Below are 26,250 nucleotides of genomic sequence, written 5' to 3'. Positions count from 1 at the left end.
TTTCAGTTTGCACCCAAAGCCTCTTGTCCTTTCACTAGATACCACTGAGAAGAGTCTGGCTCTGTTCTTCTTTACACCCTTCAGTCAGGTATTTATACACTGCTTAGATTTCCCCCCCAAGGGGATCTCTTCTCCAGGGTGAACAGTCCCAGCTCTCAGCCTGTCCTCATGACAGATGCTCCAGTCCATTAACTATCTTCATGGCCCTTCACTGGACTCGCTCCAGTATGTCTGGCTTTCTTGTGCTGGGATCTCAGAACTGTACATGCTGCTCCAGACAGTCCCACAAGTGTGAATAGAGGGGAAATATCACTCCCTGAACCTGCTGACAACGCTTCCTGATGCAGCCCAGGATACTACTGGCCTGCTTCGCTACTAGGGCAATGTGCTGGCTCACATTCAACTTGCTCACCAGGACCCCAGGTCTTCTCCTGCAGAAGTGAAAGGATTTAAGCTGGAGGATACAAGAGTTCCAGAGTTAGTGCAGAGATACAGAATTTCTGTGGAAAGAAGGATCTCAGTGTGTCTGCACAGTCTGAAGAGAAGTGATAGAATTATTGCTGCCAAATGATTTGGGAGACTGCACTAGGGATTTCTCAGGGAGTTTATCTAACCTTCCTGGCGAGAGAAATCAAACTACAAAATCAAGGACCTCAAGCCCTGATACAAAAGCAAGCAGTCCCGGACAAGCTGCAGCTTCTCTGTCCATCACTTCTCCCCTTTAAGTGCAAGATATGAAACATGGAATTCCAGTCAGATATTAGAAAAATATTTTCACCACGAGGACAACTAAACACTGGAAACAGGGGCTCAGGGTGGTTGTGGAAGCACCGTCTTTAGAGCTATTCAAAACTTATGTAGACAAGATCCTGAGCAGTCTTGATTTGAGTCAGAGATTGAACCAGAGACCTCTCAAAGTCCTTTCCAATTTATATTACTATGACAAGCTGTAGATCACAGAGCACATGAAGGAAAGACCTGTACAATTTGAGTCCCACTCCCCAAGCCTTAGGCCTTCCTGCTTCACTAACTTCTAGACCACACAGAAGGAAAAAGCAAAAAACCTCACCTCCTATCACCTTGCTTACAGAAAGGTTCCTAAAAAGTGCCAGTTAGGTTTAAACTGCCATGACATACAAACTGTGTACACAGCTGCTGGACGGAGGTGGTGGGCTTCTCAATGATTAAGTCCACTGTAATGTCTGGCAGCCATCTGTCAGCCACATTTACAGTAAACCCCAGCTCTCCTAGCGTGTGTGGTCTGTGGGGAGAGCTGAGCACATAGCTTATTTGATGAATTTAACCTCTTTCTGCTGACAGTATCTGTGAGCAGGTCACAGCTATCTCCAGTTTCTTCATTACTATGTATTTTTTTAAAAAAAAAATTCACTCCATGCGATGGAAAAAGACAAGCTGTTGTCATTAGTCAAATAAATCATCTGATATTGTTTCCTGGTTGACTGAACTTGCACGTAAATGCACAGTATATTTAACATCAGGTTTTCTGCAATATTTACTTGGTCAACACAAATTTCAAGGTTTCAGAAAAATAAGTCATTAGTAACCATAGAAAATGGTAAAAGCATGGAAGCAAAAACATTAATGAAAAATACTTAATATTTGCAGAGTACTTAGCATTGTCCAGCAGTACTCTGATTTCAGGAACTGAACTTAAGACTGCAGAACTGAAACTGCAGTTGGCTTCCTCTTGCTCCAAACCCTAACACTGATGCCAGGAATGTACAGGAATGTACCCTCCGCAGAAAGCAAGGTTGCTTTCCCTGCAGAAAGTTTAAAACAATAGTTTAAATTATTGCGGTTCAGTGTTTCAAGGAGTTAATTTTGTCTTCAAAAATCCCCAATATTCTTGAGCCAGAATTTCCACAAAAAGGCAAGCCAACAAAACATTTGGCGGGTCACTGCAATACTCATGGGTTTTTACTATTTCAGTTTCTCAAGGAGAAACACTTTTCCCTATTAGAAGCTGACAAACAGCTTTTCTCCCCCACACTTTTAAGAATGTATTTTCAGTAAGAAGGAAGACTAGAAAAAAATGCTGGCTTTCTAAACTGAGCGATCTGGTCTTTCCCTGCCTCTCCAGGTGCTGTTGACCGTCATACCCTTCACTGAAGACATGCACAGTTGTGGGTCCTCAGCCACCTCTGCAAACCAGATGTCTAAAGTCTCAACCACAACTTCTCTGTACTGTACTTTACACATTCACAAATGCTTGAGCCTATGTATTTCTCAGAGGCTTGGATATCTCCAAATAAAGAGAAAAAAGCATAAGGAAAAGGAAAGCGTGTATTGAATAAAGTTCTGCCCCCTATTTGCTTTCCTTTGACTTCATGGACTTCATCCAGTGGTATCCAGTTACTTAGTTTCATAAGCAAAAATATCCCTATCATTATCTTTCCCCACTGGTACCCCACCATAAAACTTGTGCACACTGTAACCATTCAAAGAACAAAGTCACGACTCTCCCATCAATCCTTTCATTCCAAGCTCTCAGTGCTTTTTGCAGCCGTTAGTTAAATGAGGTTCACATTCTCCCAGTGAAGCTCTTAAGTATCATTATTTTCAGTTTGCAAAGGAAAGAGGAAGCAAATATTTAAGGCTTAATTCATCCACACAGAAACTAGGCACGCAGCAAGACTGACCAAGGTCACAAGGAGTCAAAGGTGGAGCTGTGAACAGGATCTATAACTCATAAGGTCCAAATCAAGCTAAGGTTGGAAACTCCCCTTGACTGGTTGCCTGCAGAAGAGTTTAGTGCTGTGTCCTAAACACTGGGCCAAACTTAACCCTCAGCTAATGTAACCTTATGGCACCATCTTCTTCCTTCTTAGAAGGAATGAAGTACTTACAGAAGTGAAGTAACAACTTCCAAGGGATGCTGACTCTCCTGCAAATTTCCTCGCATCACCGTGGAAGAAGTCTGCCTATTGTGCCAACATTTTCACACAAGTGGCATCCTCTGCAGACTGCACAATCGAACAGAGAAAACCAGCTCATGTCAGCTCATTACTTACAATTTCCAAATAGGACAGAAAGCAACGCCAGCACAGAGCTCAAACTGCAAAGAGGTGGCTGGCTTTTTGCCCAATGCAACAGTTCATTCTTCTGAGGCCCCTTCAGCCTCATGTTGCCAAAAAAGGAAGCGGGAAGGCATTGTACCGAAAATGAGAAATGCGGCATCTTCCCCTCTCGCTCCCTGCCTAGAGGGAGCCTCATCCGGGTAAGCTTCAGCCATAGAGGAGCTGACTGATTTCCACCTGACACTTGCTTCACAAAGGAAATGCGGGAATGGTGACCTGCCATTGACCGTTCTTGACCCTCACCATATTCCTGGCTGCTGCTAAAGAACTTGGCTATAAAATGCAGGTGTTACACCCCATCCCCTCCAGCTCTTCGAGAAACTTGAGGGCCTAAAGAAAACCAGCCAGTTTCTTTTTCACTTAGCACTAGTGCCACATGAGCAGACCTGGCAACAGACACGTTTCCTACTGAACTTTGCACAATTGTTAGGAAAACTAAATATTTTCCTCTTATTACTTTAAGAGGGGGCAACACAAATTCCTATTTATATGGTAACAGCAGACAGTGTTTTGCAAGGCTGCTTCTGCCTCGAACTGCCACGGCACAGCAAACCAGCGCTCCAGAACAACTTCACCAGCTCTTCTGCTAACTTCTCCGTGGTCCAGTTTGTCTTCAGCCTTATGCTGTCACTTAGGAAACCAGTTAGTCGCAAGTACTGCATTGATTTTGAGATACTGACACTAAGCCCTTTCATCCCAAGCTACCAAAGGGGTTGGTAAGAGCACCAGAACCTTAAATCTTTCACATTATAAAAGAACATATGAAGGCCAGTACTTTGCAGCATATAGGTACAAGAAGATGGGGTCCCAAAGCTAGCCAGTAAATTCAGATCATCCCAAGGTGTTGCCACTGTTATCTGCCTCCTCTATGACTCTCTGTCAGTACTGCTGTTGCAACAGATCCAAAGGGCTACGCTTCAGGCAACTCAGTTCCCACTTCAGCACAGGGAAACTGTAATGCATCGTGGCAAGGCAGTTGCCTGTGCTGTGATCAGAGTCAAAGCTCCAACTTTTAAGGGCTACTTAGATGCACAGTGTCCAGGTAAAAGTGTAGAAAATGCCCCTTAATCATTCTGGCTCAGGAAACAGACTGCACATTTCCTGTAGCGCTTTCTACAGTCTCACAAAAAAAGCCACCGTGCACCAGGAGCGTGGTAGGAGACTACAATGTTAACAGTGAGACAGCGAGGAGCTCCACAGCCCAAACACCCTTTGCCTTATGCTAAGGGCATTCAGCAGCGGTGAGAATCCAGCCATTTGGGCTGATGATTTTTTTACTCCAAACTTCTGCTGTAGTTTCAAAATCTGAATCAGAGTCCCGTCTCTCCATAACACCTCTCTGCACAAGCTCTCAGAAGCCGGCAGATGGGGAAAGCCGTTATGTAACGGCTGTGGGAATGGAGGGAGAGAACGAATGTCAAAACTTGCTAAAACATGAACCCGGGAGCCTTGTGGATGCACTCTCTAGCATCCATCAAACATGATTAATTTTAATGTCAGAACATTTTAATGTCAATTACTTTTAATGTCACTGCTTCTTATTTACAAGTGCAACCACAGTTTACAGCTGATAAGAGATTCCCCCAAAGAACTTTTAAGATCAAATAAAGAGAAATAAGCGTGATATAAACACAAGTACCAGTCTGGTGCCTCCCTGCTATTGTAAAGCCCTTGATGTGGTAAATCTGATTGTATTTCAAAGGCCTAGGCAGCCAAAAATAGAGCTCATCTGAGGCTTTTATGTTTAGGGTCAAATTGCTCCTTAGTAAAAAGTGGCTTCTACATTTACTTTCTTGACTACAGAGTTGATTTAGCTAATGGAAGATGTTTTCTGTTAGGATGTGTGACTTTAAGCCTCAGACAATGATCCATTTTGTTTGGATGCTACATAAAGCAGAAAACATGAGACTCTTCTATTCTGAGCATCTTAACATTTGTGTATGAAAAAGACAACAGGTGGGGTGAGACAATGCAGAAGCCCTGAGAAGATGACTTGTGAGACTGAACATCTTCAGAAGGAATTATCAAGCGTCTGTGGAGAAACTGAACAGCTAAAGTTTTTTGTAAAGCAACAGAAGTGTGAAAAAATTTCAAATCCATCCAGATGTTGTAAGCTTTAAAGCCTGTACTCCGATTCACGTTACTCATTTCATATGCTCCTGAGTAGAGACTGAGAAACAGACTTGAAAAAAATGGGAAGAAAAAGAAAAATGGCACAAAACAGGAACAAAAAGACAGCAGAGGAGCAGATACAGCGAAAAGGAATACAAACCGAGTTCCTCTCAGCCTGCAAAGTACTAGGCAGCCATATCAAAATACTCTATAGGTATATACGCATAATACTTGTTTGTTGCCTGCTACTCTGGAAAGCAGTTAAAGCAGGCTCCTCTAGTGCTGCAACATTCAGATAGCTGCTATATAGATAGAGCAATTGTTTAAAGTCTTGATTCAGCCTGAAAGAAAAAAATTGTGGGCATAAACAGGAAAGATGATGTCTTTCATCTGTCTGCTAAGTAAGTTTCTAGGGGAAAAACAATTGGAGAGGTTGACAAAGCCTCAAACCCCATGAGCTTTCTCAAAACAAAGAATGTGGCAAGCTCTGTCCATATCTTTGGAATAAATTACATATGATGTGAAGATGAGTCAGGCCTCTATTCCAATAAGAAGCTCAGATGGATGAGAAAAAATGTATTTGCAAAATAGAACAAACTCAAGAAAAGGAAACAAAGAATTAAATCTTGCATTTCAAAGCATGACACTGGCTACTGATGGTTGAAGTTTGATACAGTGATTAATCAAAGAAAGAGCAACATATTTCTGTGAGAATTAAACAGATAAACAGCACATGTAGCTTTATGCTTAGCTCAAAGCTGATGTATAGAGACAATTAAACTGAGTTGAATGGGAGGGCAGGAAAAACATCTTAGTATAAATAAACCAAACTGCATGGAGACAGACTACAAACTCCAGACTGTGGCTTTTGTTATATCTTTTGTTTTGCTATAATTGTTGATAATTCTGAAAAACTGTTGTCTCCATGTGGCATTCAGTTTCATTTCTCAACTATGCAAGCTTTGTTGCTGCCAATTTTGCACTCAAAATGATCTAGAGTTTTGGAATAGCATTAGCAGTATCATTTAGAGCAAGTTTTAACTGTTGACGGTCTGCAGTTTATAAGGAAGATGCAAAGATTTAGCAAGACTGCACTGTTCAAAGTCACATCCTGAGCAAAGGCTTTGTAACTAGGATCTTAAACAAGGGAAAGAAACACGTATCTAGCTTGGCGATATTTTTCTAGGGTTTGTTTTAAATCAGGCTTATGACATTCTTTGACAAGTTCTTTTGGCTCAGCAAGGTCCTCAGCAGAGCACCCTGGTTGAACGTAAGGGCAATGCATGCCTCAATTCAGAGAGAGGACTGCTGGTCCTGCAGAAGTGCTGAGGCCAACAGAAATGAAGGGGAAAAAAGGAAGCTTTCAACGAACCCAAGACATTGAATTACATAATTGAGCTCTATACTCAGATGGATGGTGTTTAGAGACCAGCTTGTCAGCAAAAGTCTTTAATATATTAGAGTCTGAAAAAGATTAACATGGTCTACTCACCATGGATACTGTTATCTATCCACATTTGCACTTGCCACCGCTGAATAGTAAAGCGCTAAGCAGCTCTGCAGAGCTACCAGTGTTACTTCAGAACTTAAACCATGCAGGTCTTAAGCCTGTAGCTTAAGTGGAGCATCCTACGTGCTTAGCTCCATATGCTACTGAACCAGGTCTCAATCCACCATACAATTATAAGGAGGAAATGCAGGATGAATAGATTTTTAAAAGCCAGAGTAGAACAGCATTGATCAATCTAATTTTTAGCACAGTAGAGACCACACAGGATATCATCATAACTTTTACATACAGTTTAATAGTTCACGGTTCAATTAATATCTTTCAAAGAAACACTCCTACTTGCTGCACTCTGAAAGACTGATTCAGTGGTGAATTAACCTTATGTTTAACAACTTGAGTCTTGATTTCCATTCTCTATTTGTTCAGCTTCTAGCTACCAGCTCTTATTTGGCCCATTAGACAACAAAGCACTTTGAGAAAAGATGTCTAATCAAGGAGACCTTAAAAATAAATCTAGTTACCTCTGCTACTTAGAAAAATAAAGGGTCACAACATAGAATTTGGAGTTGGTGTCTCACAGTAACACAAGGCAAGGCAATTTGTAACACCCCATGTGCATTTTTCCCAGAAAACTCCTATTGCTTCCTGTGCCTCCCCAGGAGCAGCGGCTGTCCTGATCTCAAGCTCCATCTGGGAGGGAAGAGGAGGCCTAACCAGGCCTAGCTGTCCGCTGATATTAGGATTCAGGGCTCATTTAGAACTAGGGGCAAGATTTACAGAAGTGAGTCGCATTTAATCCTCTCCCTCTTCTCAGAGGGTCAATCAGAGCATTCTCTCTCTTGATCTGGGGAGGTTTCCTTAATATCATCCTTGTGCCTGCATTAGCCTGGACACATTGGTGCATATCACAAAACATTTACTATAAATGGTAATCAGGTAAAACATACAGAGATGCCAAGAGCTGTGAGACAGCACATTCTGACAAGGCTCTGTGTATATCCGACAGCCAGCACAGCCCAGAGTCATCTCCCAGTCTTAAACAGTTCACATTCCTTCCTCAAGCTAAACTCCGCTTGGCTGCATCGTTTCAACAAGCTGAAAAGCAGCCTTGTGCCAGTGGTTTAACGCAGGAACCTTTAACCTGACCCAGACTGAGCGAGACTCTCTCCAGGCACAAGCTCCTGAACAAAAAGCCACACTCCAGTTGTTTATGCATTTCTGCTGTCCTGGAACAGGCAGAACAAGCAGCAGAGCTGCAAGGCTGCAGGGACATCCAAAAGGCCAGCTCTTCACAACGTCCCCTGAGGCTCCATGAAACTCAAAGCCAAGACAAATTCCTTAACAAGTTCTCCAGTTTAACTCTTATCAGAGATTCTCTAGTCCATCTTTCCTGCTTCGTCCAGTTCACCAGATTCATTGAAGTTCACCTGACCTATATGCTCAGCCACCATCCATGCCTTTCATCTGTGCTCAGATACTGCCCAAATACGTTTTCCTCTGAAATCTCAGTACACTGATACTGAAGCATCTGTTACACAGACCCATTATCTCCATAACCCTTCTTTTCCGTAGCAAGCTGGATATGTCTCCCTAACGCCAAGGTGTCTCTGAGTTTTTTCTGGGCCTGCAGGGTTTCTGTTACGCACCTAAGAATCTGCTAGAAGGAAGATCTACAGTCACAGTGGGCTGATAATAGAGGTCCATCCGCAATACTTACCGAGGCTGACACATTGCCTCTTCCCACAAACCGGAAAGAGCAGAAATGAAAGAGTCCGCAGTCCTTGAAATAACATATTTCCATCTTTTTCTTCTGAAAATGTTGAGTTTCACACAAGGCAGAAAGATTTCTATTTCTGAAACGGGCATTGTTAGTGGCTACTTCCCTTGAGAGAGAAGACAGGATGGTAAGCAGCTAGTTTTGTAATACTAAAGATTGGCGAAGAAAGACGACCCGTTCTGCTCATTACAAAATGAACGCACGTTACAAAATGGAGCATCTGGCAACAAGGAAACAGATTTGAAATGCTGAACCTCTATTCAAGAAGACATTAGACAGCTAAAAGGCTCAGAACCAAAATTATATTACCTAAGTATAAAAATACCTATTTTTGCCTAACCACCCATGTTCAGCAATCAGTTTCCCTCCCAAGCATGCTGTTCTGTAGCTGTCAGTTATAAGTTTTCTTCCACACCGCCATCTGATACTGGACCATGAAAGAGCAAAACAGTGGTTTAGATAACTGTCAGTCTGATTCGGTCCAATAGTTCCTACCTCCTTATTTCCATGTTTGCTTTCAGGCAGAAGGAGTCTGACTCACAGAATGAATTCATGTTAAGAAAATGAAATACTTGTAAGTTAGGGCTTTTGTAGATTCTCCAAGGCATCTGTCAGACAGGGTCTGATGCAACTGTGACAGCACACAGAGAACCAAATCCAGGGCATGAACAACTATGACAAACCTGCGGACCAGAGAGGAAAGCACGGCTAAATGAGTACATTTGTCATTTGCTGTTACTAAATGACAAGGGGCTAATGAACTTCATGAAAATATGCGTAACTGGGGACATTCCTTTGTCTCCATATTTCTCATGGCAACTAGCACATACATTTTTCCCCTCAAGTTCCCAGGCCTTTAAGTTGTACCTGAAGCACTTTTTAAAGGCGCTTCATGACTTTTTCACTATATTCAGTGGCCACAAGCCTAAGTTGCACATACTCGTACTCCTAGAGGCATATAAATAGTGCCTAGGATTCCACTGGACCCCTCTATTGCTGGTGCAGACAGTATCTCACAAGATTTAGGTAGTCACTCATGTTTTAGATTGTGGCACTATCCCAAGGTCACAAAGTGAGCCTATTGTGGAACCAAGTCTCCTATGTGATGTTTTACACTAGGGACAATTTCTCCACTCCAAGTACACTGGTGGTACAGCGCAGCTGGTAAAAAGAGAATAAAATAGATCTGTAGACAGAACAGTGCATGTACAGTTATCAAGCAAGCGCAACCAGGTCCTCTGAGGGGCACAGAAGGGACTACAGCTCAATGCCATGAGTTGTCTGTAGAGTATCATGTGCAGCTCAGAGGAAAAGCAGCAGAAAAGAAACCTGAACAATGTCCTGGAGGATGAGCTCAAGCATATCCATTAAACCTAAATTTCCTGAACATCCCCAAAATGCTAACTGCAAACACTTGGAACCAACGGGTCGGGGAAGAATCCCTCTTATTTTTGCTCACTTCCTGTACTTCTTCCCCCTCAGCATCAGCTCCTGGAAATTACTGGAAACAAGCTATCAGGCTAACTGGATAGTCTAACTCACATGGCACCTCTTATTCTGTAAGACATGCTTATTAGATGTTGGCATTATGTCTGGGAAACAGCTTAATTACAAGTGTGAGATTCACACATTTAATATGCCTATTAGCTCTTTCCTTCCCATATCTGCTGGAGTGACATGAGCTGTACACCCATTCTCTTCCAGCTTCAAGCCTAAGTTTAACCTCTCAGCCTCTGCTTTGTTTCTTCAGCCCAGAGAGCTCAGCAATAGTAAAGCTCTTTTGCAACTTTATAATGCTGCAAATACAACATTATAAATATATATTTATTATGCTTGCCAAGTAGAGGAGAAGGGGAGAAAGGAAATAAAATGGTCCATCACAGAGATAACAGCAGTTCAGTGGTCCCCAACCACCCGAGTCTGCATGTCCGGCTCATTAACACCTAGAAACAAAACTAGAGCATCTCATCTGCCTGAAGTCAGTCAGGTAAATAAAATCCATTCACTTGCACAGTCCTGATTGATTCTCAAGGCTCATTTGGGATGATTATAGTATAAGCATGATTGCAGCAGGCATAAGAGGGTATTGGGTAAGACTTGGTCTGGTTTGCTGAGGCCAGTTCTCTCGGTTGCATGCAACCCCTTAGCTGACAGCCAGCTGCCTCTGGCTTGCCTCAGTATGGAAGCTGCTGTTTGGGGAGATGGTGTGAGGGGAGAGAAATTGTCATGGGTTTGCTCAGAAATGTTTTATTCAGACTGTTTATCCTCAAAAGAACATTTTCCTTTTAGATTAAATTGTCTGGATTCTGTTTATTCTAAGTGCAAGAGACAGGATTCAGGCATGTCTTCTTTTAGGAAGCATGGCTAAGTATTTCCTACAAAATGCATAAAAAAACTGAAGTCAGAACTTCTGTGACTCCTGAAGATTTCAAATTCATCCCAAAACGCAAGGAAAGAACTAGCTCTGTCAAACCAATGCAATTATGATGAAGGGTAACAAATTGCAAATGAAAACAGGTAGTAGGCACAAGCTCTTTAGAGTGGGAGGGCTGATAGTATAATGAAACTACTCATGTGATACTTCACATTGTCTTCTCTGAATACTATAAACTGTGTTATATAATACGACAAGATATTTCTATTTTTACAGATGAGAAAGCTAAGGCTCAGAAAGGCCTTGTATACAATGTGCTAGGATTATGGTTGAAGTGAGCTGCAAGTCAGTGAACCCAGTTTGAATAGTATCAATGGAAAGGTATTACAGAAAATTTTGATTCCAGTATAATTACATTATTATATTACCTAATTACAGTCATCACTACAGCTGGAAGTGGAATCGCAGATTCTTGCCTCATCTTTTGTTCTACTTGCAAACAGTTCCATCTCACCTGCAGTATAGATACTGCCAAGTTTTCTACCCTATTTTCCATACATCAGTGACACTGCTTGACACCCGAAGTCATTTTCTCCATCTGAGACCCACAAGAACAAAGTCTTGCTCACCATCGTCCAGGAAACTGGAAGCCAGATAACGACCAGAGCTCCTCTCAGCCTCTGTGCACTGATCCATCCCTAAGGCCAGACCGTCCCCACGTACACAGCATGCCTCAGCACTAATGCAAGTATACTGTTCCGAAATCTTTAATTTCTCACAACTGCTAACACACATTTCTTGTTCATATATGAGATACTACTTTCTTTGAACTGGAAATGAATACAAAAAAAAACATATGAGCAATGACTATTCAAATTGTCTGCAAAAAAAGCATTCATCTACTACTTGGAGTCTTTGTTTGCACAGTATGAACATAACTGATCAGGTGCGTTTATAAAGCATATATAATCGTTACCTGCTCAATTACTGTTGTTATAATGCATGATTTGGCAATAAATGCTGCCCATTGTGGGGCTCTACCAGCTCCCCATAGCTGAGATTTTTTCCTTTTAAATTTTGCATCAATCAAGTCCAAATTTTATGCAGGTTGGCTCAGAATATTTTTGCTGTCCTTTATGTTATCAGTCTGCTTGCCACATCCTTGCTGAAGGGGATTCCTCACTAAGTCTCCTCTCCTCTTGGTGGGGTAGGATGGCCTCTTTTGGCTGAGCATTATACACACTGACAGTGCTGACACAGAAGAAAACCTAAAATTATTTAAGGCAATGAGCAGGGCCTTTCCCTCAAGATCAGAAATATGCAGCTGCACTATATTTTTTTCCTCCTGCAGCTCAGACCAATTCTTACCCTGGCTACTTCAAGACCTTAGCCAATGAGGGCAAATCACAAACCCTTGATGGTCTCCAGCATACCACACACTCTCCAATTACATAGAAGTTTTTTGCAAATTAAATGGTGACAATGAGACCACACGGATTTTCTACTCCATAGAAACCAAAGGGCTTTGCTGAGAAGGCCTGGTGTCATGAAGGAGTTGTCAGTAACTGCACCGGGACACCTAAGGCATGAACAGGTAAATAGCCTTGGATAGACTCTGTAAGAAAAGCTAACAATGTCCCAGACCTCTTCCAGGTGGATCCATACTGAAAAGATGGTACAGGTCACCTTTCAAAAAAGTGATCAAGTGGGCTCAGTTCTTACCTATTGCTCAGAAGCTTCAGGGGAAAAAAATGTATTTGCTATTTTAGTTTTTTTTGTTCTGTTTATGCCACATCACAAAAAAGCACATGCATCAGCAGCAAAGGAAAAGTAGTGCCAGTTCCTCCATGAATAAGCTCCACTCTCAGCAGGAACTGGAAGCTCCTTTTCCTTCCAAGGGCTATATGTTGCTGTGCTAGACTCGCTACCTCAGGCACTTCCAGCATGAAGACATTTTCCACCCCATGCAATGATGTTGCTGGAATCCAGCATGTCACACATCTGCAGTAAATATACCAGACCCTCAACACACATGAAACAAAACCACAAGATACACATACAGAGTTGAAGAGCTTCAGCATACCCAAAGCACAGCACACTGGAATGAAGAAAGCCAGCAGCTAGTAAATAGGTTGCTATTTTTCTGAGGACATTAGGTTTTCCATGCACATGGCTGCAGAGCAAGAATTGAGAACAGCTTGAGACATGACCAAGGAAGGCTATAGCCAGAAGCCAAGCACATTGCTTACAGTCCTGCACTATATGGTATGGGAGAGGATGCAATTGTGGTCAAAGTGGGAGGACAGCCCAGACCCCAGTGCTTCTAGTCCAAACTTCCCAGTTTAGTATGACCTCAAAGGGGAAAATAAATATCAAAAGACCTTTTGTAATACAAAAATATTTAGTTGGGAATATGATGCTTTTCCTCATCTATTCAGCTTACAGCAGCACCTTGGATTTTGGTCACAAAGTAGGATTCCTTTGCACTAAGAACTATAAGCATCTCAGTAAAAAGGTAGTCCCTAATCCAAAAGAAAGCTCAGCAACCCACAGACCTTGTTGTACTCATGTTTACCCCCCTCCTTGGTTCTGCTGACAGAGTTGAAGGGATAGAAGTGACAGGAAAATATAGCTGAAGAATTGTCTTGCCATGAAGATGCACAGCTATTACACATGTCACATGGCATTGCAAAGTGATAAAAATTTGCATTCAAGGGATTTTCCTACTCAGGAAAAGCAGGGGCTTTGAAAATAAAGTACTCCTCAGCCCAATGCTGCCTCCATTGCGTACACTTTAAGAGCTGTCACTTAAAGCGCCCTGTATAATTGTTTCAGCTGTAACAAATCACTTGCAGCAAACTTACTATTCACTTGAGATTCTTCTGAGCTGAGGTAGAGTGTGCCATATACCACTATTATATTGTATAAAACAAAGCACATGCGCAAGCTTTATCAGTGCATCAGTTTCTCTTTGGAGACAAAGAGCAAATGGCCTGTTTTATTTCAGTTAGAGCCAGTAAAGCAACTGGAAGCAGTCTGTGTCTTCAGGAGCTCTCAGAGGAGCACTATTAAGGGATACAGACAATATTGGCATCTTGAGTAATCTGTTTAACTGGCCAGTTAAACAAATCCTTCCACATGCATGAATGCTACCAACTCCTCTCCCCATCTTTACACCTAAAGATGTTTCTGGGGGGGGGGGGGGGAAGTGATGAGGAGAGAGAATATAGGCAACCTTTATTTTAACTCTTTCTAAGAAGCTTTAACACATAATTGTTCCAGGAGCTGAGAAAACTAAAGCAAGAACATGCACACCACCCCCACCTCCAAAACAATAGTTAAATCAAGAAATAAATGTCTCTAACTTAGAGAGGACTGATTAAGAACAACTAAAGATTTTTGAAAATGCCCTGATACCATACTGCTTTCAGAAAGGCCCAAACATAGGTCCTTTGGAAATCTGAAATCCTGAGTTTGTTCAGAGCATCTTGGCAGAAGTGTGGTGCCTGACACCCTTTGAGGTGCAGCACAAGTCTGCTTCATGCTACAGCAATTCGTGTTCTGTAAGCAAAGCCAGCATTAAACAAAAGGGGAAGCAGAAGCTCAGCCACTCTAGGTCAGAAAAACCAAGACAATTTGGCTACAACATAAGTGTCTTAATGGAGAGGAAACAGCAGATATTTTGAGGAGAAAAACATGGTAACAGTTGAAGCCAGGAACATTCGTGTTGGTAAGATGCATCATCTTGGTGACAATTTGGCAGAAGACTTTTCACCACTTGCGGCCTTCAATCCAAGTCTGACCATCTTGGAAGATATTTTACTCAAGAGCTTAAATCCATGGAAAACTAGAGGAAAATTATCTGGCCTCTGCTATACAGACCCTCTGGCCGTCCTCAACACTGCCCCTGATATCCTTGCACTCTATCTTTAGAGAGACACAGCTTTTTAAAGCAAGACGGCTTTAAAATTCCTGCAACTGTGTGCATACCAAGATATCAAGGCTCTCTGAAGTATTCCTGTAAGATTTCTGTTGCATTTTCTTCTGTGGCTTCATGTGCTGTGATCCAGAGAGGCTGACAACTCCCTGCATCCTAACTACACTGTAGGATTGGTCAGCCGTAAGGACCTTCAGCAAAGTATAATGAATTTGCTAACAGATAGTGCTCTTGGTTCAGACCGCACCTAAGTCACATAAGCTCATGAAAAAACAAGCACCCTCAGCATCTCATCTAATTGTTCAGACACTGTCTGAATACTTTAGATGCCCATTTTCCCTGCTGATTCACTGCACGAGATTGTGCTCTAGAAGCATTTTGCCTGGGCTTCATAGGCATAGATGCTAAGCTGGTGCCTGGCTTCTTCTCACAAGAAGCAGGAGTAAAAGTAGGTTTAACAGCCTGGACTACTACACCGGCTTTTAAGTCTGCAGTGCTGTAGGGGCCATGCAGTGAAACAGTCCCAGCCTCAGAGCACTTATAATCCAGAAAATATCATCCCAAATACTTAAGTCTGGTTCAATAATACCCTAATTTGTTCCACTCATGTTTCGGTTTTTGGCTTTCCTCCCCTTTTGGTGCTTTCATCTAGGTCAAGAGAACATGGGGGAAAAGCAAAGATGCTGACACCTTCATAAAGAAGCACTAGAGAAAAAACCGCAGCCTCCGCTGCCTTTGCTTACTAATGGGTGTGCTTTCATTGGTATCCCACAGTGGAAGCAACAGGCCCAGGGTATTACTAAACAGGCAAAAATGAGAACTCATGTAATTAGAGGAAGAAGTATTGTGCAACGCAGAATTATTAGCTCCAGAGCAAGTTACTTCAGTTTTCAGCTTTCCATATACCGAGTCAGAGTGGCTCTGAATTAATTAACAGCAGCAGAATTCTGCCGTTCGCTTCAGGGACAGCTCTGGGCCAAGCGGAAGGAGCTCCGACAGTGCCGAACAACACTGCACTGCGTTTGCCAGAGAGGCTGCCACGGGAGGACTCGGATCCACACCGTTGTCTTCCTCACGCTAGTACACGGCTCATCTTAACAGGCTCGCGCCTTACACTTCTGCAGGAGGGCTGCTACACTGGTGACCGCTCTTGCGTTTTAGGGAGGAGCAGCTGAGGCACAGAGCCATCGAAACCAAAATGTTCAAATCATTCTCAGAACTTCAGACACTTAAAAGGCCCCAGGCTTAGCACATCGTTGGTCTGACTCAGTCCAGTTCATGAGGCCCCGGGATTACATTTTCAGAAGTGCTGCTCCTTCATTGCTCAAGTTCACCGCTTGAAATAGACACTCTGAAAACAGGTACTTAAAAACGGAGCCTGGAATTACTTGCATCACACTGACAAACCAAGACAAACTGAGACACTGGCAAACCAAGAAAGAAATCTAGACATTCTGAACACTGCTTTGACCAGACAGTCCTCCAAATTGCTTACAGCCCCTATCTGGAAAAGGAATAAGAGAAATTACAACATTTGTCAGCAGAACTACACTTTGTCACATTAGAATCTCCTTTGTCTCAAAGCAGGAGCCTGAAACAATGGAAATAAAGATGGCTTTTGCCCACAGCACACACCACATTAGAGCACGACAAAGCAGTACTGTTGAAACATTCATCCAGATTGGATGGATTCACTAAAATAGATATTTACATGAAACACTGAGAATTCTTAGGGGATTAGCACTGAGCTCTCATGCAAGCGGCACCTCAGTCAGACGTGGCAGCACTGCTGTGGAACAGGCCTACTCCAGACAAGCAGATAAAAGCAAACCATTCAGAGCCGATGCTCAGCAAGGCTTTGAAGGCCTTGGAACAAAGATACCACCAAGTTATTGATCTGGAGTCAAATTGCTAAACTTGGCTAACAGAAAAAAAATGGAGACACTAGACACTCTTCCAAAGCAATGCTGCAATACAGTTGGGGTGAGCTATTGCCTGGTACTACCACTAGAAAAAGCAGAGCCAGCTCCCCCTCGAAGAATTACATTTCAGCCTTTCCTTTACCTTCTCCAGCCTTTCAGTACTAGGAGTCTTTCTGCAGGAAACAGCTCATAGCTCCTGGGCCAAATAGCTTATGGCACTCTGGGCCAAATTCCTCTCTGTTAGCTAGCTTCAGTCAAGTTACATCTGCAGACTTGCTTCCCATTTGGAGCACAAGCCTGTTGGCTCTCTGAACAGTATTTTTACGTGCTCTTAGTGTCATACAGGACCCACTGACTATTTAACAGACATTCACTGAAGTTGCATATTACTGCAGTGCAATGAGTCCTAGTGCCAGTTAATGCCTGAGGAAAATGAACCAATTTCCTTAATACTACCCAACAAGTCAGGGTCCATCACAGGATTCCCAGCGCTCTGCCAGACACTGGCCTGAAGTCTCACTTCAGCAAATTTGTTCTGGAATTACCCTACTATTATAGAGCTCCAAATCTGGCTCCTACCCCCTTTTCTGCAGAGGTTTCATAAATGATCTTTTGTTCAGAAAAAGGCCTGATGTTGGAGAACGCGGCTCCTTTTTCCTCTTGTCCCTGGAATTGTGATTGGAAATAATTGGAAGTGTCACTGGAAGTAATCAGAAGTGACAGTCCCTGGGCTATAAGGCTTTTGCTTGAAGTCTAACAATCCCCTCCCGCAAAACAAAACCTAAATTTAAACAATGAAGTCACAAAGTAATTTGCCTTCAAGGTTGAAAACCCTGGATTTTTTGATTTTTTTTTTTGCCTGACTGTTTTAGCTCAATATTCAAGGCTTGCTGTGGCATATGAAAGACTTTTCAGCCTGTACACACAAACATGCCCCAGCATTTCCTGGTGCTTTACAGCCCTATCCTCCATATAAAGTTCATCTCTATATTAAAGAATATGGCCTTTAAAATTTTATCAAGGCTTCAAAATAAAAATAAAAAAAAGAACAGCCTAGCAGTCTTAGCTGAGACTCAGCCAGCACGCATCTCAAATATTCTGAGTACTGGAAAATCACCTCTTCCTGATGTTTTTACTGAGGCACAAAGGGGGAAGAGAACAGTCACTTGTTTTATTTTTATATTCCAGTTCTGGAAAGGCCACTTACCACCCCAGTTTGCACTAAATGCCCTTCAGGCACACAGGGAAAGACAGCCTCTATCCAAAGGACCCTAAGCAGTCAAGTCTAGTGAAAAGCACAAGCCAATAGTAGCAGGGTGGTGGTGGGGAAGGCATACAGAGGGACCTACACGGCTTGGAAAGCTCTAAAACAGAGCAGGGGATTGAATCCAGATTCCCAGCTCCTTACATTAAACAGTCCCCAACGCTTTCCTGACCTGTTGCTTTTGGTTTTACTTTCATACACTCCAGCTAAGCATACCGTTTCTCTCTAAAACAAGGTCTGAGACACATTTTCACAGACAGAATGCTTATTGGTGCACAGTTACATCCCCAACCCCAGCAACAGTTCACAAGGAGCAGCTATATTTTCAATGAATGCAGATGCACATGCTTTAGGGCAGGCATGCTAATGTTCCCCTTCAAAGGTCATGGAAAAAGACGGTCCAGAGTGAGGACGTGGAGCTACTGGAGGGAGTCCAGCGTAAGGCTACGAGGATGATCAGAGGGCTGGAGCATCTGCCCTGCGAGGAACGGCTGTGAGAGCTGGGCCTCTTCAGCCTGGGGAAGAGAAGGCTGAGGGGGGATCTGATCAATGTGCAAAAGTATCCGAAGGGAGGGTGTCAAGGGGACAGGGACAAACTCTTTTCAGTTGCCCCGTGTGACAGGACAAGAGGCAATGGGCAGAAACTGAAGCACAGGAAGTTCTGCCCGAACGTGAGGGGGAATTTCTTCCCTGTGAGAGTGACGGAGCACTGGAACAGGTCGCCCAGAGAGGCTGTGGAGTCTCCTTCTCTGGAGATCTTCAAGGACCGGCTGGACGCAACCCTGTCTAAAATGCTCTAGGTGACCTTGCTGAGCAGGGAGGTTGGACCAGATGATCTCCAGAGGTCCCTTCCAACCTTACTGATTCTATGACTCCAGTCTATCATTTATGGTACCTGGCTTCCACATTCTGCTCCGCCAAGCAGCTTAAAGCAAACATCTTTAACTAGAGATGATCATGCTGCAGGTATATGATAGACAGAAAAAAAAAGGGGGGGGGGATTTTTTTCCTAAACGAAGTCATTCAGAGACTAAACACAGGCAGCCCAAAGCCTCCTGTGAGGACTCCTCTGGTAACACCAATGAGTCATTCACATCATGAGTGAGTTTCTCAGCACATTTGCGCTCTAAAGCCCATTATCACATTTTGTCAAACATCACTGGCAAGTAAATAAAAAAGGATGAAGTCAAATCTTCCATCTCTCTTTAGAAGTCATCCCTCCAGGTGACAGCACAAGGACCTCAACTTGATAAAGTTCTGGCTGACAAATTCAGCTCTTTGCAGCTGATCTGACAGTCACCATTTCTGCCTGTACTCCAGGCTATTAGACCAGAGTACCACAGCACATGGTTTTGAGTGAGAGCTGCTAGGGTTCTACCGATGCAGCAAGAGCACTGCCTTATCATGAGGAAGTATGCATCAATCTGCGCTCAGTTTCCTCCTCAAAAATACACTTCACATACTTCAAGTCAATATATCACTGCAAGATTAAATGAATTATCCAGAGACTAACAGAAATGTCATGTAATATGCATCATAAGGGATGCTACAAGAGTTTTAGCAGTGAGACCAAAAGCAGTCTGCAGCCATTGTCATCAGTCGCCTCTAACTGTGCATGCTGCATTTCAAGAGACTTGTTTCCGGGAGAGCAGCCTCCCTTCTACCAATGCATACTGTAAGCACAAAATTCTCACTGACCTTTTCCTACCAAAGGCAATTAAACTGCAGGCACTAATCTGAACTTCAGCCCTTCCACCTAGTCAAACTCAGGAACAAGGCTCTTTTCAGAAAAAGAAAAGGCACATATTAAGGCTCTGTATTTGTTTTGCAGCCACTAAAATGCAGATGTCAGCTACAGAGGAGTAAAAGCCGTGCTGAAAGTATACTCTTTAATGTATATCGATCCTTGTAAAACAGCAACTCTGACATCATGAACGTGGGTCTGGCCCATTAAGACAAATGCTGAGTTAGAACATTTGCTTTTTATAATTGCCTAACTCTTTTTGAGAGAAGATGAGGGAACAGGCAAGGACAGGAATCATTTCAAAATCTTCACCAATCATACTCACCACCTACAACGCATTTTATAACTGCTCGTGCCTCTTGGCAGGGCATTGCAAAGAAAAGGTGACTCTCCCTAATTAGTCATGTGGGGAAACTGAGGCACCAAAATAAAGTGACACTAAGGCTTTGCTGAGACAAGGCAATACCCATCCCCCATAAGGATATCCCAGCTGTTTTCTGTCTTGAACTTAGACTGTAAGCTGTCAGGGTGAAAGACAGTATTTTGGAGTGGCAACACATTGCTAGAGCTCCCAGTCACTACTGCAATACAACTTCTGTATTCTGCCCAAACAGAAAGCATGTTTTAGGCAAGGTTTGATGCCCTGATTGGCAAAAGCATGCTATTAGTGCTAGAGCTGTTCCCTTCTTATCATTCCACTCAGTAATACTGGAGAATCCAATGGGAGGGATAGAAACAGATGAACAGGATGCGAAGTATTGGATCTTCCTGGCTTCTGCGGAGAACTCTCTATCACTGACTCTCTATCATTTTGCACATTTTTTGTTCTTGTGCTTATTGCTCTCATCATTTCTGCATTCTCCATTATTTGGTCCTTTAGTTATCTATTCATAGCTTCTGACCTGAGCTCACCCTTGGCTTTTGGTTGGGCTACTTCTGTAAACTAATCATTTCTAAGAGTGGATGAAGTAACAGTTTAGGGAAAAAAGACCCATTGATCTTTTAGACAGTACCATCAAATTCCCACTGCACCCAAAGTAACCTCTGTTTTGTAACACATTGCTGCATGCAAGACAGGCAATTTTAAACTCAAGAACTGAAAGTTTTCTGTGTCTCTATTAAGTACACTACATATGTGCAACACATGCATGCAATGGCTACCACTTAAGCTAACACAGACAACTACTTTAAAACCTACGTTACAGTTTCACTGAAGCTACAGGGACAACTGGAGAGAAAAGGCGCAAAGCAGCTAGCAAGACCCTTCTTTGCTGGGTAGTAGACATGCAATCATTTACCATCACACACAAGTCAGATTTTCACAAATACGCGTGAGACTTTGTCACAGCAACTGTTTACATTTCTTTTCTGGCACTTCCTAAAAACTTAAACAAATCCCAGATTGCAAACCTGCTAAGTTCCTTATAAAGCTCTGTATTTGCCTTGAGGAAAACAGGGGCATTTGTTGTGATCCTGAGGATAAACATCAGGATATCTCCAAGCCAGTTGTGCAATGACAAGCATTTCTGGGAAGCCTGTGCTGCTGTTACACAAAATAACCTTCTGAAGTGGGCCAGAGTACCCCAGTACAAACAGACTACCAATTCTGTATGAAGGAGACAGGGTTCAGTACAGGTACAAGCTTTGAGAAAACCTGGAGATGGTAAGTGCCATATACACTGATAACAGCTCTGAGCAATTTGAGAAGGACCTGAGATCAGCAGGAACATAAGATCTAGTTTACTTTTCAGATTGCTTAAAAATAGTTGCCTTTTCTCTTGTCAGTTTTCAGGCACAAGTGATCCTTTAAAAGTCAATGAAAAGCTTCAAGAACCTCACTAGGAACAGAAAGTTTTTTTTTTTTCTTAAACACAATACTGCAGTAATTCTTGAGCATGGCTGTGCTGGAATGTGGTGTTGGAAGGTTAAGGAGAAAGACTGATCTCAAAGATATGTGATGGGGCAGAGTGCAGGTTGCCTGTACTCTTAAAGCAGGAGAGAAGCCCAGGCTCAGACATCTGAGAGTCAGTATACCAGCACAGCCCCAGGCTGACCTGCCACTGCTGAATGCTGCAAAGCAGCTTCCATATCATTACAGGAGTTTAAGCTAGCTTTCTGGTGAATACCTAGGCAAATGCATGCTGTCAGACCCAATTGCTCATGCCAACAGGCACTAGAGGGATTTGCACCATAACCTTTTCCCAGCACAGCCAGACAGCCTTGGTGTTCCATGCAGTAACTGTATACCCTTGGGACAGCACTGTAAGGGAGTCCTTGATCTCAGAGCTTGGAGGTCAGAGCTCAGCTACATCAGTAATAAAAGGTAGTTTTGCTGCTACAGCTGCATCCACTCTAGAAATGTCATCACTTAGAGATTCTCATACTGAACACATCTTTATTAGACTATAAGGCAGATTAAATGCACAAGTCAGACAGTCACAGGTATATATGCTCAGCAGCCTCAATACAGGTTCCCCACAGTCACTATATCCTACTCCTGTCATTCCCCAGAGACTCTGCATACAGTGGTAGCTCAGACTTGCCTCCCAGTGCATCTGCTCTTGATCTCAGAAGGCAGACTTCACATCCCGCTGGCGCCTCACATTCAGAGAGACCATGGAGGCTTTGTGCTTACTGATGGAACTGTGAAGTTAACTGTGGAGGAATGAAAACAGACTCTTTCCCATTCCTCTCTGTAAATGGCAACTTCTCTGTGGGTAAGTAGCTGTCTGCTCTTCAGGTTAAACAATATTTGAGCACTTCAAGCATTGCAGTAAGCAGTCCCTAACCCAAGGTCAGTGCAAGGGTTCGGTGTCAGTAGCAGGACACCAGCAAGCTGGATAGCTGATTTGGTTTGGCACATCTTATGCTACCTTGGATTTCTAAACCCCTCAATTTCTGAAGAGGGTCAAAGCTCATACATCTGCCAACAAGTTGAAAAAGAAAGTGCTACAAGAAAGCCAGGCAAACAAGCCATATCCATGTGAAAACATTTGCTTATAGGACAATGAATTTCCTTCTTTAATAGAAGGCTCATTGAAAATAAACCATTAGGGGAGGTGGGAGAAGACGAAGGAGAACTCCATCTGACAATTTAAATAAGTTAGGCAAAACATCTAAATGGAAATATTTACTAGTTCTTACCAGCTGAGAACATCAGCCTTCTCTGCAAGTTTTCACACCCAAAAGAAAAATTCTGTATTTCCCATGGAAATTTCCATTCTAATTTTTAAGAGTGCAATTTGTTACATATGCAGTTTGAAACAAAATTTTGACCAGCTGCAGACTTGGATTAAGAATCAGTGTCACTAACGCTTATACATAAGTATACATCTTAGCGTGCATTACCTTCTACAGCTCATGCCTTTCTGCTTCATTCACCTAGCATTTGCAGCAGAAGAAAGCAGGGTCATGGGTCTTGCCCACACTTAGCAAAGTCTTCCATCTTGTCCCATTTTAAAACTCACCTTAAAACTAATTGGCTTCCTGTTACGCTTTCACCTCTGCAGGGCAAGGACAGTGTAGTGGGGACTGCCCACACTATAAACATGTCTAGTAGCAATGAAAAATCAAACCAGGCTACCTTGCTCTCAGGTCTGCTTGGCCTCTCCAAAGCCCTTCGTACAAGTCTTTTCCTTAACGAGTGCCAGTGGCTGCTTGCTTTTCACTGTTTTGCTGTGAAGCAGCTACGAGGCTTTCTCTAGCTAGCCAATGAGATTTTCCACCCTTCTTGTTTTCTCTCAGGCACAACCTAGAAACAGAGGCCATAACAGTCGTCTCTTCCTGGAGCATCCTTTTAATACTGGTGAATGAGCCTGGACTCAGAGCAGAAATACTAGAGCTGTCTGTTGACAAGGCAGGTACAACACAGGCAGGAGAAAGGGTAGTTCCATGGCTACAGTGGGGTGCCAGGAGACAAAACATTCTAGGTTCAGGCCAGGAGCTTTGGAAAGCTGTTTAACACCCTGCCCCTTGCCAGTGCTGAGACTGAGAAACTCCATGGGTTCAGCGTAGGACTGTCTTTTCCTTTGGGTATACTAGCACTATGGAGCACCTCAGATGCCAAAGACATGAGAGTGATTACAAAAGCTTGTTGTGTTTGCTGGATGAAAGCAGTGCTAGTCATGAGCTGTAGTTACAGCCACAAGTGCCTGTTCTGTGAAGAGAGTTTATTTCATTTGCTCCAGACTTTCAACATTCGGCCTCTGTGAAGCAAGTCATCAACTCAAGAAGGCTGGGTGGATGGAAGATGGCAGTTGCCCTTCGTCACTAAGGTAAGCAGCCTTCCCTACTTACTCCGTTTCTGCAGAGCCACTTTTCTGGTCATTTCTGTGGGACACACTCATTCCAGACACACCTTACAGGAACCCAGCTGTTTGCCCTAACCTCAGCAGCCGAGCTGCTGGAGTCTGCAATCGAGACACATTATCAAGACAGATGTACAGAGGGGACAAATTGCTGCCTGCACTCCCCCTGCAGATTCTGCAGCATGTCCGAGCTCTCCCGCACATTCTTGCGGAAGAAACCTTATGCTAACAGCAGTCCCTGGAGCAAAACCCTTTCTCTGCAGCTCTACAGATGCTTCCTTGTCTTTTGGACACCTAACAATCCAGCTAGTCCGTTTCACACCTGTGAGACTTCACACACAAGGCTATCCCCTGAAGCATCTGTTCCCAGCATCCCACCTGAAACCTTCATTTCTACTGCTTGTGCCCATTCCATCACCCTGAGGGGCTCAACCCTTCCCAGGAAATGACAGACCTGACCCCCTACTCGTACATGCCCTCAGGTTCCTGGGGAACAGGAGGGCCCAGGAATCACAGCCTCTGCTCAGCCACAACAGATTTCTCTAAGCTGCCTGCCTGTCAGTGCGATCTGGTGAACAGAACAGAGACAGAAGCTCATTCATCGCATTACGGTGCCTCTGGAGATGCTGAGGCACAGGCTGCTTCCGAGTCAGTCTTGTAGGCAAGCCCCCTTAAAGACCTCAGGGCTGCAAACCCCTTTTCTCTAGAGGTCATGGCTTTAATAAACAGCTCTCCCTTCAGTCCTCCTGCCTTCCCTGTTCTTTCCATAGAGTCTTCTTCTCTGCTCTCTGCTCTTCTTCTATTCCGTTAGCTCTTTTATTGCCCTGCTTTCAGCAGCCCTCTCCCCCCAGTCCTTTTTAAACCTTTCCCCTTCCATTTCTTTCCTTTATCTCCCTTCTTTGCTCATGCTTTCCCCCCACAAGCCTCCTCCCTCTTGCACTTCAGCACATCTGTTTCTAATCAGACATCTATTGGAAACAATAACCCCTTTTTATTTTAAAATCAGAATGTTAAATGCCAGAGCAAAGCAAAACAGTTAAACAAACTTGACACCGTGTGGAACAAAGACATTTTGTTCACCTTGCTTTCCCAGTGAGGTTAAAGCCCCTCAACTAGTTCATTGCTTAAAAGCACTGTCCTTTTAAAAATCAAAAGAAAAAAAAACCAAAAGGAGGTTTAACCACCACTTCTAAAAATCCATCTAGTTTTTCAAATGTCTCTGGTCATCAACCTGCTAATAATTGAAAGAGAAAAGCATCAACAGTAAACCCAGACAGCACTGAATTCAGAGTTTTGCAGAAGTTTTTTCTTTGCAAATCCCTTTGAGCTCACCATAAATGATTTTGCATTGTGCAGAGAGGGCACATGGAAGTTTAACACTACAAAATAAGACCAAAAAGCCAACCTACCTAAAAGGAAGATAGAAAGTGCAGACATTCCGTCTCCAGGCAAGAGAGGGACTTTTCCTCCCTTTTTCTTTCCTTCTTCCAGGAATGGCAGGCAGACCTGCACAGAATTCAAAGGAACGCCTCTGGAATGCACTGAGCGTAATTGCATCCATGTGCCAGAAAAATAACCAACTTCACCGTTTCTTTGCTTCTGCTATTCATCTCGCTGTTCATATTCCATCCAGATTCACCGAGATCTTAGATATCCACAGCTCATAATTCAGGCCCTTGAGTTTCTGGAAGAGAAGAGGCAGAGGCGGTGCAGCAAGGAGTTCACATCTACGGCAGCATAGAACAATTTCGCATGTCTGAAAAGAAAAGGAGAGAAGGGGGGGGAAATACTGTGCTCAATGTTCACCACATGGCTGCCTCCCAGAAGAGCCCCTCCCTACCATCAGCTGGGATTAATAGTGAGGATCAGTCATGTGGGTGAGGTACTGCTAACTTCACAAAACTATAATAATTTTTTTTTAAACCTTTGGAGAAAAACAAGACAGTTTCTAATGTCAAAACAGTTAAGTTTGCAGGCAGTAAGGACTCAGCACAAAAAAAAAAGGAAATCAGATTCATCACTCAGGAGCTGGAGACAGACTCTTGAAAAGAGTGCACATACTTTTCCAACTGATAAATAAACTTCCATATATACATTATCTTTATTTCCACTTCTAGCTAGTAACCTGCAGAATTTAAGCCTTTACCTTACTGAAGGACACTTTCAGTTTGCTTCATTTTTCCCTTTATGATTAGGTCTCTGAGT

At 43.1% G+C, this 26,250-nt stretch overlaps 1 protein-coding gene across 1 annotated transcript in view; it reads right to left on the bottom strand.

Annotated features, from left to right (window-relative positions):
* CLMP (CXADR like cell adhesion molecule) overlaps positions 1-25,870 on the bottom strand; it is a 48,121-nt gene extending 22,251 nt beyond the window's left edge. The window contains exon 1 of the mRNA XM_085316813.1: positions 25,455-25,870. Within this exon, the coding sequence (XP_085172939.1) occupies positions 25,455-25,602 (148 nt within the window). The 5' untranslated portion in view covers positions 25,603-25,870. The remainder of the gene's footprint in view (positions 1-25,454) is intronic.
* Positions 25,871-26,250: the final 380 nt, after the last annotated feature.

The sequence above is a fragment of the Rhea americana genome, unplaced genomic scaffold, assembly GCF_003343005.1.
Source record: "Rhea americana isolate MKP2758 unplaced genomic scaffold, rheAme1 scaffold_48, whole genome shotgun sequence".
NCBI classification, from domain to species: Eukaryota; Metazoa; Chordata; class Aves; order Rheiformes; family Rheidae; genus Rhea; species Rhea americana.
This window is presented reverse-complemented; position numbering and strand designations above follow the sequence as displayed.